The sequence below is a fragment of the Toxotes jaculatrix genome, chromosome 3, assembly GCF_017976425.1.
Source record: "Toxotes jaculatrix isolate fToxJac2 chromosome 3, fToxJac2.pri, whole genome shotgun sequence".
NCBI classification, from domain to species: domain Eukaryota; kingdom Metazoa; phylum Chordata; class Actinopteri; family Toxotidae; genus Toxotes; species Toxotes jaculatrix.
This window is the reverse complement of record NC_054396.1, coordinates 26,346,411-26,360,579: the sequence shown is the minus strand read 5'-3', so window position 1 is coordinate 26,360,579 and position 14,169 is coordinate 26,346,411. Positions and strand designations below refer to the sequence as shown.

The 14,169-nt window shown below is 40.6% G+C and overlaps 2 protein-coding genes across 5 annotated transcripts in view; one reads left to right on the top strand and one right to left on the bottom strand.

Moving 5' to 3' along the window:
• The window catches only part of LOC121179067 (centromere protein P), a 77,017-nt gene that overhangs the window by 24,581 nt on the left and 38,267 nt on the right, over nt 1-14,169 (bottom strand). The window lies entirely within an intron of this gene.
• On the top strand, nt 4,321-13,056 carry aspn (asporin (LRR class 1)). The gene is made up of 8 exons (XM_041033662.1): nt 4,321-4,458; nt 7,133-7,386; nt 8,475-8,587; nt 9,864-10,077; nt 10,724-10,834; nt 11,051-11,144; nt 11,321-11,459; nt 12,693-13,056. The coding sequence occupies exons 2-8, from the start codon at nt 7,164-7,166 to the stop codon at nt 12,891-12,893; spliced, it is 1,095 nt and encodes a 364-aa protein (XP_040889596.1). The 5' UTR covers nt 4,321-4,458; nt 7,133-7,163; the 3' UTR covers nt 12,894-13,056.

The following is a 14,169-nucleotide window of genomic DNA, read 5'->3' as shown; positions in this document are numbered from 1 at the left end:
AGTAGCAGACAGATCTATGGACGACTGGAACAGAAGAGCTAAAATGTGAAGACGACAAAAACCGCAGGTCCTTCTTTGGTAGGACAAATTGGAAATATCAGATAATTATTTGCAGACAAAAATAAATCGAGAAAAGCAATAAAAACAACAATCAGTAATGCCCGGTCAGTTGTGAGACGATGGCAGTCGTCATCTCATCGTACTTCAGCTGGAAAACATTCTTCCAATGAGCCGAAGCTCCGAGATCAAAGGGTTTTTCTGTAGAATAGAGAGAGTTTGTCTCCTCTGCCAATATGAACAGCTGCTGAGTTCATCAGCCTCCCAAATCAGACAAGCTCTACACTGAAGGAACAATCTAATACTCATTAGTCACATAGTTTTGTCAATGTTCCTCAGGATGAAGACATAAAGACTAAATAATTCACTCACAAGTTCAGCTTTATGTGCTCAGCAGATGATTTATACACAAGTACAAGTATTGTTAAGACGATGATTTATATGATATTAAAGCAGGAAAAAAAACACTGATTGGTTGAAATACTGTTGATCAACACCGAGAGGGATCAATACACAAACGCACAGAGGTTTAGTTCATAGTTTTACTTAAACAGGATTATTATACAATCAGTAACGTGACGCCACTTGATGATTTCACTGTGAGTGTCCAAATTCTGGAGTGTATGCCCAATATTTCTAATTATTTTTTTTAATGCTCCAATATCCATATTGGTATGAGCCTCAAGAATTCCTGCATCAGGTGGACTCATGGTGAAGTCTTTGGATGGTGAACACTGGTCTGTTGTGCAGCCTGTCTGGGTAACACGCCCAGCAGCAGGTAACAGAGTGAGTTGAAGGGTCACAGCTCCATTAAAATGTTTCCTGGCAACAAAACGTTCCTGTGACACTACAGCAACAACAGCGCTGAGGCAACTCCTTGGCACCATTGCCCTGCAAGTTGCCCCAGTGACTCACAGCTTTAAAGGCTCAGATGGAGGAAATTCTCCCTCAATACAAGCACACAACAAGCTCCAGCCAGTCGAGAGCCGTCACAGACGTCTGATGGGTTGGAAAGTATGAGATCCAGAGAGAGAAGAGACATCCTGACCGCCTCCCATCAGGAACGCAGACCATCTCCCATCAGGAAATAATTTCTAACATTTAATTTGTAGTTTGAATACTGCAATTCCAACAATTACGCCATAGATTTTTTTTTCACTACCACAAACCAATTTCCCTCTTTGGACTATTAAAGCTACTGAATTAAATCTTTCTGCGGCAGACCAGTCAGCTGAGAAGTATGAGGTTTTCATGCACAAGATCCCCCTCAACAGAGGATGACGGCACGACAGACGTCCTGCTCAAAACAAAAGTTCAGCATTTTAAAAGGTTGCTTTTGTACTTTTTGGCTCCGCTGATATCCAGGCAAACAATAAGACGTACTGTTAGAGGAGTGGTCTTTACAATGTGGAACAAAGCCTGTGTCCTCTCACAGTGCATAGAGCTCTCCGACAGGTTTACATCAGGGTCCCTGCAATGTTTGGGAAAATGGTGTCTTTTAATCTTAAAATCTGGCTCATAACAGGGCATTGTTTCAGCACGCAGTTATGGAGCTGTGATTATGAGGAACTGGAAACTGAGCCCGAGGTTTTAACAGGGGAATCATAAATGCAGACTTGTTTACATATCAGTTAGCGGTATCTTACACTTGACTTGATTCCATAAGACTTTTGAAATGTGAGGTTGATGCACTAACGCTCATATTCAACTCATCTGAGTGTTGAAATTCAGCAACAGCAAAGTGCTCGTTTAACTTTAGATGCGAGTACTAAGATGTTTGACTCTCCAGTTAAAAAAACCACAACAACAAACAACATCTAAACAGTAAATTCTTTCATGGTGATCCGGCTCCTTGATCAGCTCCTTAATAATAAACTGTTGATGCCTTTTTGCCTTTTAACCAAGCTGTGCTTTATTTTGCACTGGAAAGTGACCACTTTCTGCAGATTCGTATCGAGTTGCAAAAGGTTCCAGACAGAGGGAGAAGTTACGTAAAAACTCTTTTTTAACTCACTTAGTGCAGACTTTGGGAACAGGAAAAATGACGCCAGGAACAAAGCAGTTTCCACTTTTTAAAAATATTTTGTTCAGGCATATTTGCCTACTGAATATTTGACCACAGACAGTTTAGAGGTGACAGGAAATTAGTGGAGAGGAGAGATTGGGTCCCCTGCCAGACTAAAACCAGGGACGCTTTGAGTACATGGTCGTCATTATAAACCCCTAGACACCAGGAGATTCCTATTTACAAATTTCTGATGATGAATTTTCACAAGTAAGGTGGTTTTAAAACAAGAGCTTTATTAATAGAACTGTACCATAAACCTATGGTAGGACAAAGAGGAACAGCTGACCTGATGAGAGGACAGGGAAAAGTGAAGAAGAGTGAATATGAAGAAGAGGGGGCTACAATTGTGTTACTACTTTTCTTTAAACTAACGTTTTCTGGGAGTGTTGGGAACTACTGGTGAGAAAAACAAGAGACATTTGCTTTAATTCTTTGAAGTTTAAGAATTTCCTTCAAAGAGTATGTTGAACATGAAAGGGCTCAGCAGGCTCCTTGTTGATGAGATGATCATTTAACCAGATCTCTGATGGTTTGGAAAGAATGATTTCCCCACTGAGAAGATGCACTGAAACCAGAACACAGACCCGCTCCCACTTCGGTTCGCCTGACTGCCAAACCAGGGCATAGTTGGACGGTCTTGCTCTGCCATAAGTTGCCTCAGAGTGCCATTCCAGCTCAGCTCAGCAGAAAATACCAGCACTGAATGGAAAAAGGAATAGTATAACACATGAACCCCTGGGGGAGCAAGCTCCTGTTAGCTTTTCCATTCCTGGGAGGTATTTCTCATTTCTGCCTCAAATGTAAAACTTAAGGCTTTCCTGTCGTGCATGCTTAGGATGCATATCACACAGAGGCCAACACCAAATAAATAACATTGTTTAGCTGTCGCAAAGCGTTTCCTGTTTCTTGTTGGCCTCTCATGTCTCTGCTTTAAAATTAAGGAGGAAATATATAATAACACAAAGGGAAAGCTACCAGTTCTCCCTGACGGCAACTCTGCACCACCTTAAATCAGTGTGACCTTACTGCTGAATGCTCATCTGTCTTAACAAGTCATTCAACAAATTTTCCTCTGGGGTGAGATAATGCCAGTTGTTCCCAGTTCAGTCATAAGAATTTTCCACAAATGAGCATGAGTATCTTGAAACAAGACAAAAAAAAGCCTGACTTGGCTTCATTTATCTAAGTAATGTCTTTTAGTCATTCAGACATAAGTGTTTGTTGCGTAAGTGTTAAGTTTTCCTTAAGGCTTTATTCAGTCATGACAAAAGGATTACAGAAAAATCCAAAGTGTTCAGTGACCCTGTATTAGGCACCTGGTCTACAAAGGCAGAGCCGTCACTGCTGAGGAACAGTGGAACAGTAAAAAAAAAATGATGAACTGAGAATGAGATCCAGAGAACAATGATACCAAAGTCCTCAGTTCTCTCACAGGCGGTGACGGATTTTAAAACTTATTTTGCTGCTGGAGCCTTAATCAATAATCATCATGAGCATATAAATATATAATTTAATTCTGCTGCTTATTTTCCAGTGGTTGATGAGTGGATAAGCTTATAATAAAGAGACTTTGATCCATGGGATCCCGTTAATCAACCTTCTGCTACCTGGTGACAAACATCTCTACATCTCAAACATCCTCCTCCTTTTTCTGATATTTATCTTAACACACTGTGGATCAACATGGCAGATGAAGGAAATCCTCAAACGAAACGACAGATGGCATCATCCTAAAATCCCTGGCCATGCCAGCCCACCTCCATCCTGACTGTTGATGCTCTATTGAGAAATCCAACACGGCCACAGCAGCTGTACAGTCCCACTCTCCTTGTTTAACTCGGTGCCAACAGGCCTCAGTGTAGGACCCATTCATGTTGATGTAAAATATTTAATATGGCAACTAGCAGTGAAGGGAGGGGGAGGCGACAGACCTACCAGTTTGTTTTATATGAGGACTTGAGCATTCAGGAGTCTGAAGCTAACTATCCTGGCATCACTTCAAAGCCTCTGATGAAAAGCACATGACTAAAGTCCCAACAATGCCTTTTCAAATCTAGACCTGAGACGTACAGATGGTGTGATCACCAGAGAGAGTCAAGAGCTCTTTACAGAAACTGAACCTCTCACCCTAACAGCAGAGGTTTTTCCGTCAGAGGGGGTGTTCTGGGGGCTGTTTTTTTTTTTCTTTTTTTCTAGAGAGAGGGTGATGCTGTTCTCTGTTCACTGGGAATGTATTGACAGAGGATCCAACTCTCAACCTTCCAGCTGGACCCTGCTGCTGCTCTCCTTACTGCGTGGGGTTTAAACCGGGACACAAACACCTGACGGCTGAGGTAGGACACACCCTGGATTTATTAACAAAACAACAACTTAACCTTTTAAGGTTTTTACATGGTCGATCAGGCGTGTTGGATTTTCAAAGAATGCAGCATCTCTGAGATGTTTGGGAAAGTTTACAAGTCTTGTGCTGGACGCCTTAAAGGTGGTAGAGGTGTTTAAGTGGAGCCACAGCGTTAGGCTGCAAATTGTGGGCTGAAAATCTTAATTTCACCAACTGACCTAGGTGTATCTGATATATCTGTGAGTTTGATCTGCATGCAGATTTTAGAGCTCAACAAGATCAATCTACAGGAATGTTCATGAGTTTATGGCTTATGTTTTAAGTGAACTAGATAATGGGCAAAATCTGAAGGGAACAATGAATGATGATGTTCAGTGGCTGGGTTTTAGATTCAATGCTGCGGTCATTTACGTGGTAGTCCCCTGGAGTCGTGATTTAAGTTGAGCTCATTTGATAAAAATGTTAAGTAATTTTCCGTAGAGTACAAAATAAAATACAAACACGAGCTAAACCACCAGACTCACCTTAAATTTCCAGATCTTTCACTGCTTTGAGTACTGAAACTATTAATTGATAAGTAGTTCACCATAAAATCACCTACCAGTAAATTTGATAATTTATTATTGATTATCAAATTAATTGTCTATTATATTCTATATAATGATTATTCCTAAAGCAACAGTTGATTCTCTTTGGGTTTTGTCTGTCTGCTGGTTAGACACAGACAAACTGAGATTATTTGATATTTAAAATAATTACTCATTGTGGTCATACATGGGAGTGAGATATGCTGTATGTGAGTCCTGATGGAGGCAGCAGGGATCATTGAGGGATAACGTCCCCCTGGTTTAGATGTTTTATGAAATGCAGAGCTCTGGAGAACTGAGTATAATTTACCTGCACCAGTCTAACTGGAGTGGAGTAAAACGTAATGGTTTTTCAGGCTTGTTTGATTCAGTGACAGGAAAATGTAACAATAGAAGAATTATCTCCAACTTACTGCAAAGCTGCAAAACACACATCAAGAATACAGTCTCTTTTGTCCTAAATGTGCACATGTGGAATAAAAGTCTGGGTGCAGAGGAAGGGTCTGTGCTGAGCGGTATTTGCTGTCGCAGCAGGATGCTCGACCACCACCACATACTTGTGGGTGGACTTAGCGCTCAACTGAAGGGCTCAGAATACATCAAGATTACCAGAGGCACGCAACCAGACAATCTCAGCCTCTCTCCGCTGGCTGTGTGAATATGTAATACAGGCAGACATATAAATCATTTATGAATCACCACAGATGGTGAATAGGTGAAAGCTGGCGAAACATTTATGTTGGCTCCAAGAACTCCTCTCCAATAGAGGCTTTCAAAGCTTCATGGAAACACTGATAGAAAAAAAAAAAAAAAAAAAAAAAAAAAAGAACAGCACTTACTGAAACTGATCATTCCAGGAACTCTGTATGAATATTTGCTACACACAGTACAGCATATGAACCATTTATACTGAAGAATAAAATATGGAGTGTGGCTGACACACATCACTCGTAAAATTGTTTAATCAAATTCCTCAAATTACAAAAAATTACACTAGGAATTTTAGGCTGAGTGACCAAATAGCAGTGGTTAGGTTAGCACACATATTTTCATGTGTGCATATATATTTAAAACAAAGTCTTATCAACATTTACACAGGTTTGACACTCAGATACAGTTACATTTCAGCTTGTGATACAATGGCTTCCTGTTTACATGGCTGATTGCATAATTCAATGGTGCTGCCAATAATGTATAAGCTTTTAGCGTCCTACCTCTCCTGCACAAGCTCTTCTCTATCTGAGCGTGTGCAGGGTCAGCAAAGGTAAATTTAACCTGGTATTTAAAGTAACAGCATCAACTAAAGAAAACTCTGAGTTTGAACATGTTTCTGTGTAGCAGAACCATTGTTTTTCATCTTTCCAGTCTAATTCTCTTGTGATTACAAAGGTTTCTCTTGTGACCCCATCAGGGGGTCCTTCCCCGAGGTTGGGCCTCTGCTCTAAAACATACAGTTGCAGATGTTGATGAGAAGCTGCATTTAAAAGGCACTGTGGATTTGTGCTCTGGACATGCGAAGACGAGTACACAGTAATGGTGGCTTCACAGTTCCACTGCTCCTAGTAACAGGACCTAGGTTTGGCTGGGACCAAATTAAATTCAGTCTAATCAGGTTTGGTTGGTACCTGTCGTATTGCTGGAAAATGTGGATTTGTGAAGACCTTTTGAAACAACGTACTCAGCAAAGACGTGGTAAAGACCGATGAAAAAAAGATTCTGTTAAATTCCTCCCTGTTCTCTTTTAAAACACTACACAGGAGTCATTTATGCATTTCAAAGCCATGCAGAGATTTCATGTCAAAGGTGACAGTTTACTTCACTATGTCTAAAAAGTGCCATTGTGACATTACAGCCACGGAAATTGGAATCACAAATTGCTCAGCAGCGAATGCCATTACAGTGGGTCAATGTTGTGAACAGTGTGAGCTCAGATAAACTACAGGGTTCTGTATTTCTGTTCTATTATAAACCACAGGAAAAAAAAAAAAAAAAACATTCCTGTAGTTTAGCACCATGACTTCAGAGTCTGGTCCTGTCTATTGGTTTGAGAGCTGACCGGATGTCTGTCTCTTCCTACAGCTGTTTCACTGACCGACCTTCTAATAAAACCATGAGGGTCTTCCTCCTGCTTTGCCTGCTGGCGTTAGGGAACGCCAAACCCTACCAGCCCATCAACGTTATGGACTTCATGAGAAACTATGACATCATGATGGCTGATTCGGATGATGACGACGATGACGATGATGATGATGACAACGATTACGATGATGAAGATGAGAACTGTCCAGCTGGTTGCCATTGCACACCCAGAGTGGTACAGTGCTCCGACCAGGGTTAGAACACATCTGGATTCACGTAACTGTAGAAACTCAGTGTGTTAAAAACTAGATAGATAGAAACTAGATGAAAATGTGGGACATCCTGAGCATCCATGTGTTAATCTGACTCACAATACTTGCTCAGACTTCCCTGCCCTGTCTTTGGCACCCAGCCCTAAGCCTATGGCTTAAGTTCCTATGGAAGAAACTGCAGTTTTTAGCACGTTACTCAAATGGGAAGAAACAGTGGATTTGTGGGGACGATTTTCAGCATGATTGCTAATAGCTACGCAACTTATATCACGTTTTGACAGTTTCACTGAACAGAATGGAGCAATGTTGATTTGGGTAAAAATTTCCAGGATGGGGATGAAAAACATTTTTGATGTAGTTGGCCGCATCCTAGATTGCTGCTTTGTAGAATTACGCACTTCGATGCACAAAGACGTTTTCTTGGTGTGAAACCAATGTGAAGGGAAAAACATAATGGTGTGTCGTTGTATTAGGTTACACAGTCTATTCCCTATTTCCCAGGGGGAAAAAAAGCAGCAATATTACCGCATTCAACCCCTCAACTGGAACACCATGGCATCCGGACTATTTCCTCTGTTGAATGGCAACACTTTGTTACGCAGCCTGTGTTTATTGTACCTGCATACTGTAAGTGTAACACAGGCAGGGCCTCTCAATATTTAATCTCAAACCCTCCTTAGTATAATATCACCTTCTGCAGCTATGAAAAAAGTCTGGGGGTTATTGCCACAGTTGAAGAATTATTATATCCCTTTTAATCCCTGCCAAACTCTTTTAAAGACACTTTCTTAAACTACAGTATAGTGCATCGACAACCATGGCCCATGGCCTTGTTGCTGAATCATCAAGTATGATCATATACATGATCCTGTTCCCCTGAATAAAAGATGACGAATCATAGATACATTATTATTTGAGAAAGGCAGGGTTGGAACCAGAAAGACCACAATTACTTGTTCACCCATATATCTCAGTATTTTCTACATAACACACAGTTGCGTGAGCCCTGATTTTCATCACTTTTGGTTCAAATCTGGTCTTTAATCAGACATTTGTGTTTCTGCCAACAGGTCTGATCTCTGTTCCTGAGAAGATTCCTGAAGACACTGTGATGATAGACCTCCAAAACAATGATATCACTGAGATCAAGGAGGATGACTTGAAAGGCCTCCACAAGCTTTATGTAAGAGACCTTCCATAAACCTTCAGAGCTGGTTTACCTTGCACATAATAATGAACACCACAACCCCTTCTTGTTAACATTAAACAGACCTGAACATCAGGCATGTCTGAAGTTAGAGAAGCAAAGAATGACATCAGTTCATCTGATAAAAACAGACTACATGAGTAAATACGTTCCACTTACATCTCTGACATGCAGCTGCACCACCGAACCATACCAGACGTGCTGTGAGAAACGCTGAACTTTCAAGCTGAGGGTACTCTATCAGTCTGCACGTCCTTGCAGTCTAACCTATGGGATAATTAGGAGCACCAATCTTTATCTTGTCAATTACAGATACTCACTGAGACGACACACATTCAGCTCAATTTTTGCTTGACTGGACTAAATTTTCATGCCCACCAACAAAAGTGAAAACAAGAAAGTACTCAAAGTACTCTCCCTTGTGTTATTGTTAATGTTCTGTCTCCAGCAATGGAGAACAGCCTCTCTGCTCAACACTAATACAAGTGAAACCCATCATTATCCACAATAGTGGATGGGTGTGGGTCTTTTGAAATGAAACCAATGACTTCCTACTAAAGCCACAAGATGTCTAAGTTTGGTTCAGAACTTTGAGAGTCCGTTCAGATTCAAGATCCAAGTGAATGACAATACCACCTTGCAGCTCTTAAGGTTCTTTAAGTGACCAGACAAGAAGAAACAGCTCACTAATATATAAGTTCAACTGCAGCCTGCAGCTGTATGAGATTACAATTCCTTTGTATGAAGCTCCCAGATGAGGAGTGGGGGCAGGTCTGTCTTTGATCTACCTGTTGTTTTCCCAGCTGGAAATAAACCACATCAAGGCCTGAATCTGTATCGCAGCAAACCGTGAGAACCTGCAGCCACAGCTCTGTACTGATACAGTGGTTTGTCATCAAGTTTTAAATGGGGAAGCTGAGCTACATCTGCATAGGGTTGAGTTTTGTTTAAATTAAAACAATTTTTGATTCTGCTCATTCAAGTTTTACTCATATCTTAGCTCTGATTCATTATTCAAGTATAAAAAGAAACAAATATATTCGAAGCAAAGTTTACATTAAGCACATTTCAGCAGCTATAAACATTTGCCATGAACGACAAGGTATTTGATTTTGTAAACAAATCATCATCATGTTTGATCATCTCTGCATGTCTGCTGTTCTGCTTGAGTTATATGTCCTAACATCAGCATCACCAACTGTAGGAAATGCAGCAAAACACTGAATTTATTGATTCCTTTCTCACACAACAGGGCCTGTTTTTGATCAACAACAAGATCTCAAAGATTCACCCCAGGGCCTTCAGAAACATGGACCATCTCAGGCTGCTGTACCTCTCCTACAACCTGCTGACTGAGATCCCTGCCAACCTGCCTCCAAACGTCTTCGAGCTCCGCTTCCATGAAAACAAGATCAACAGAATCCAGAAGGATGCATTTAAAGGCCTGAGGAAACTCCATGTGCTGGGTAGGACCTGGTTTCAGGCCCCTTTATCTGATTGAGAATAATCAGTGTTCTGTGAAGCCAGGTGTTTCCAGTCCTTTGCCAAAGACAAGTCTGCAGCAGTTAATTTTACTGATTTAACAAAGCTTTAACCACATGGAAATAATGAATAAACAATTCAGTTTGGTATTTTGTTTGGTAAACTGCAGACTTGTCTAGGACCATCAAGTCTTCAAAGCCACAGCACAAAATAGGTTGTTTGTCACTGCCTTCCAAAATTACCTGCTACCTCTATGGCTAAGCTTTGGTTAAGTTTAAGCAACCCAAACTACTCAGGCAACCCAAAGTACTCAGTTAAGTGGAAGACTGATGTTAAGACTCAGGATGCAAACCCTGTTCACAAGCGTTAAAGTGAGACGCTGTGCCATTAAAGTGATGATTTTAATGGTACAGATGACTTTTGTCAAGACTTTTTCAAGATGGATTCTTGCTGAATTGTTTTATAAAAGAATCATACCAACAAAATCGACCAGATCAACAAGAGGAAGCGATAAAAATGTCTTCACAGCACATCTACAGTAATTCACTTCATGTGTGATCTCTGCTGTAACCAGGATATTATAATGGATCATTAATAATCAAATCAAATGCTTTGTGTTTGTCCAAACAGAGCTGGGTGCCAACCCTCTGGACAACAAGGGGATTGAGTTTGGAGCTTTTAACGGCTTGTCAACTCTGTATATTGGAATGGCAGAGGCCAAACTAACTGCAATACCAAAAGGTAGAACATCACTCAGCTCACTTTTCCTCCACCAGTCACACGCCTACTTCTCTGACTGCACTGGACTTCAACTGTACAACTAAATAAGGCACAGACAATGCTAATGTCTGTTAACATGATGTTTTTATTTCACAGTTTTGTTCTCAAATCTGTATCAAAAGAAAGTAATGATTACTCTACTCTTTACACTGGTTTGGTGTGTTTTGTATCTCCTAGACCTCCCGCCCTCCATTACAGAGCTAAGTCTGGATTACAACAAGATCTCTAAGGTGGAAGTAGAAGACTTCATCAGATATAAAAACCTGCAGAGGTGAAAACCACCACATTTCACCCGAGAAATTGGCATTTCTAAAGAGGTTCCTCAATAAGTCAAATTTTGCTCAGGCCCTGCTCAAATCAATCTGACTCTTTGTGAACACTCCATTTTTCCTTACTGCATCTTCACTCGTCATGACACCCATCAACTATCTTTTGCTACCTTTGCAGACTAGGACTTGGCTTTAACCAGATCAGGTCTGTAGAAAATGGCAGTTTTGTCAGCATCCCAAACATCCGTGAGATCCACATGGACAACAACCGTCTGAAAAAGGTCCCACCGGGTCTCAGCTCCCTGCGCTACCTCCAGGTGAGATACAGTTACAGACACTGCAACAAATCTGGCAGCTGTAGACTAAAGTGCATGTCGCAAAACTGACCGACCTATTCACAAAGTCAGCTGGGTTTCGTTAACAGAAGAGGACAAAGAGGTTGTTGGTAGAGTTGCTCCTAGCAAACTCATGCTACTCCTTTTTACCATTTCGTTTCTACAAATCAAACAGCTTTGGAGGTTGACGTTCACTTTGGATTGAGCCAAGTTGACAGGTTTCTTCTGCTCCCAGTCTTTGTTCTAAGCTAGAAAACCTAGAATTTCAAGCTAAACATATCCTGGATTTATCTCTGTACTTAATGCACAGAGATTAATATTTCAAAAGTTGCAATGGCAGCAGCTTAGGTAAGGTTAAGTAGCCCAGACTACCTCCTCCCTGGTCATGTACTCCAGCTCCTCCTAGGGGATCCTGAAGTATTAGCATGCCAGATGGGATATGTAATCCCTCAAGTGTGTCCTGGGTTTGCCTGCAGTCTCCCCCTAGTTGTTGGCACCCAAAAAAACCCCAGAGGGAAGCATCCAGATCACATGACCGATCTACCTCAAGTGGGTCATCTTAATCAAAATTCCTCTCAATGTGAAGGAGCAGCTGTTCTATTCCAAACTCCTTCCAGATGAGCTCCCTTCCCTGTTTCTACAACTGGGCCCAGACACCCTGCAAAGAAAAAATGCTTTGGGCTGCCTGTATCCATTATGTCATTATTTACAAGACCCAGTTTATCATTATGGATGAGCAGAGGAATATAAATCAACTAAATTGAGAAGTTTGTCTTCAGGCTCAGCTCCCTTCCTACCACAAAAGTCTGATACACTCAGCATCATTGCTGCTGAGGCTGCACCAGTCCACCTGATGAACTCAAGATACTATACAAATGTTTTCAATTAGGGCAGAAGGGTTGGGTAAGACAGCAAACAAATCTCATTATGCATCCTAAGTAGATGTTGAAGAAAGGAGAGCACAATAAAATCTTCTTGCAACTGAAGAGAAACAAAGAGAAACAGTACAGTTGTTAGCTGTTCCAACATTCATCTCAGATACATTAGTTTTCTTCAACTCAGCAACCTGGAGCTTTAAAATGATGCCCGACTTTCCAACTTGTAACTCAGACCATTCCAGTCTCTTTCCTGGGGGTTGTGATTTTGAGTTTCCAAAGTAGCTGAAAAGCAGCAGAAAAATAACTAATAAAAAACAAATGCTCTCTGTCTGTTCAGGTGATTTACCTCCATGGCAACAAAATCAGCAGTGTGGGAGTCAACGACTTCTGTCCCATCAGGTCCAATGTCAAGAAGAACCTGTACACAGGCATCAGTCTGTTTGCCAACCCTGTTAAATACTGGGACATCCAGCCGGCCACCTTCCGCTGTGTGACTGGACGGAGGGGCGTTCAGCTCGGAAACTTCAGAAAGAAGTAGGGAGTGAAAACGAGGCGTTCCAGATAGCTCAAAAATGGAGAACTGCCAATATCCTTGCAAGACCATTAAGAACGAGCTGGAAATAAAAATTCAGATAAATTAAAAAAAAAAAAAAAAAAAGAAAGATGAAACTCCAATTCTTAAGTGTTAGCTGTTCAGGAAATGAGAGAAAATGTCATTATGTTGACGTATGCCAGAACCTGTAGTACATGTTGTTGAATGCTGGAACAATTTACACACAAAGGTTATCAGCTAGGGGGGGAGAAACAAAAACTGTAGTCTGAATGTTGGTGTTGATAACGAATATTTAATCATGAGCTAAAAATATGAGAAAGATTCATCAGCTCCAGTCAGTATGCACGGAGGTGGATGTAATAACATGAACAGCTGTGTATTATAATGAAATTATAATTATAATATATAAAGAGACCTGCCTACCTTTGTGAGGTTCAGTCTTTAAGGTGATCCTCCCCTTTTGTCCCTCAACTTTTGCTGTGTGAACTTTCCCAGGAATACAGCGCCTCCCCCTGGTCACTTCTTGAGTAAAACCACCCAATGACTTGACTTAAACAGAATTACATGCTGATGCCTTTTTTAACAAAGATAAATTCTTTTTAGTTCTTTCCTTTCCGGTTTAAAAATTAAGCCTTTTTATAAGATAGAGTTTAGTAGAGAACTTTAAGCTGTTTTCACTTCACACTTAACTTTAACTTCAAAACAACAATGAACAAAAAAATAGACTGTTTCCCTCTTTTTTTTTTTAAATTTCCTAATATATCATATTGATGCCTTTTTTTTCTTAAGTTGAGACAGTGAAATTATTGTAGACGAATCACTACAGGTCAGAACTGCAGCCTAAAAACCACTGAAACTAAAAAATTTCCTCCCAGCAGAAGCCTGTACAGTCAGTGAATGATGCTGGCATTATTAAGTGCAAAAGGTCACTTTAAAGTCCAACATTTGTCTTCATGTGGATGTTTTATACTATTTCACTGCATGTCTGTATTGTCTTTATATAGAAGCTGAAAGCTCGATGTTAGATCGGATTAAACGTGTCCTCTGCAGGGCTGGGGATTATCTGTAACTAATCTAAACTTTACCCCAAACGTCACTTTGTTTTAAGAACATATAGCAACCAAAGAGAACTACAGCTGATGCTGAAATAATCTGCAGGTAAATGTAATTCCCAACAACAAATGTCTGAGAGAATCTTCCTTACATCTTCCTATTTCCTCCAATGTTCTCTCCTCTGAGATGGTGCTATATTTATTTAGTA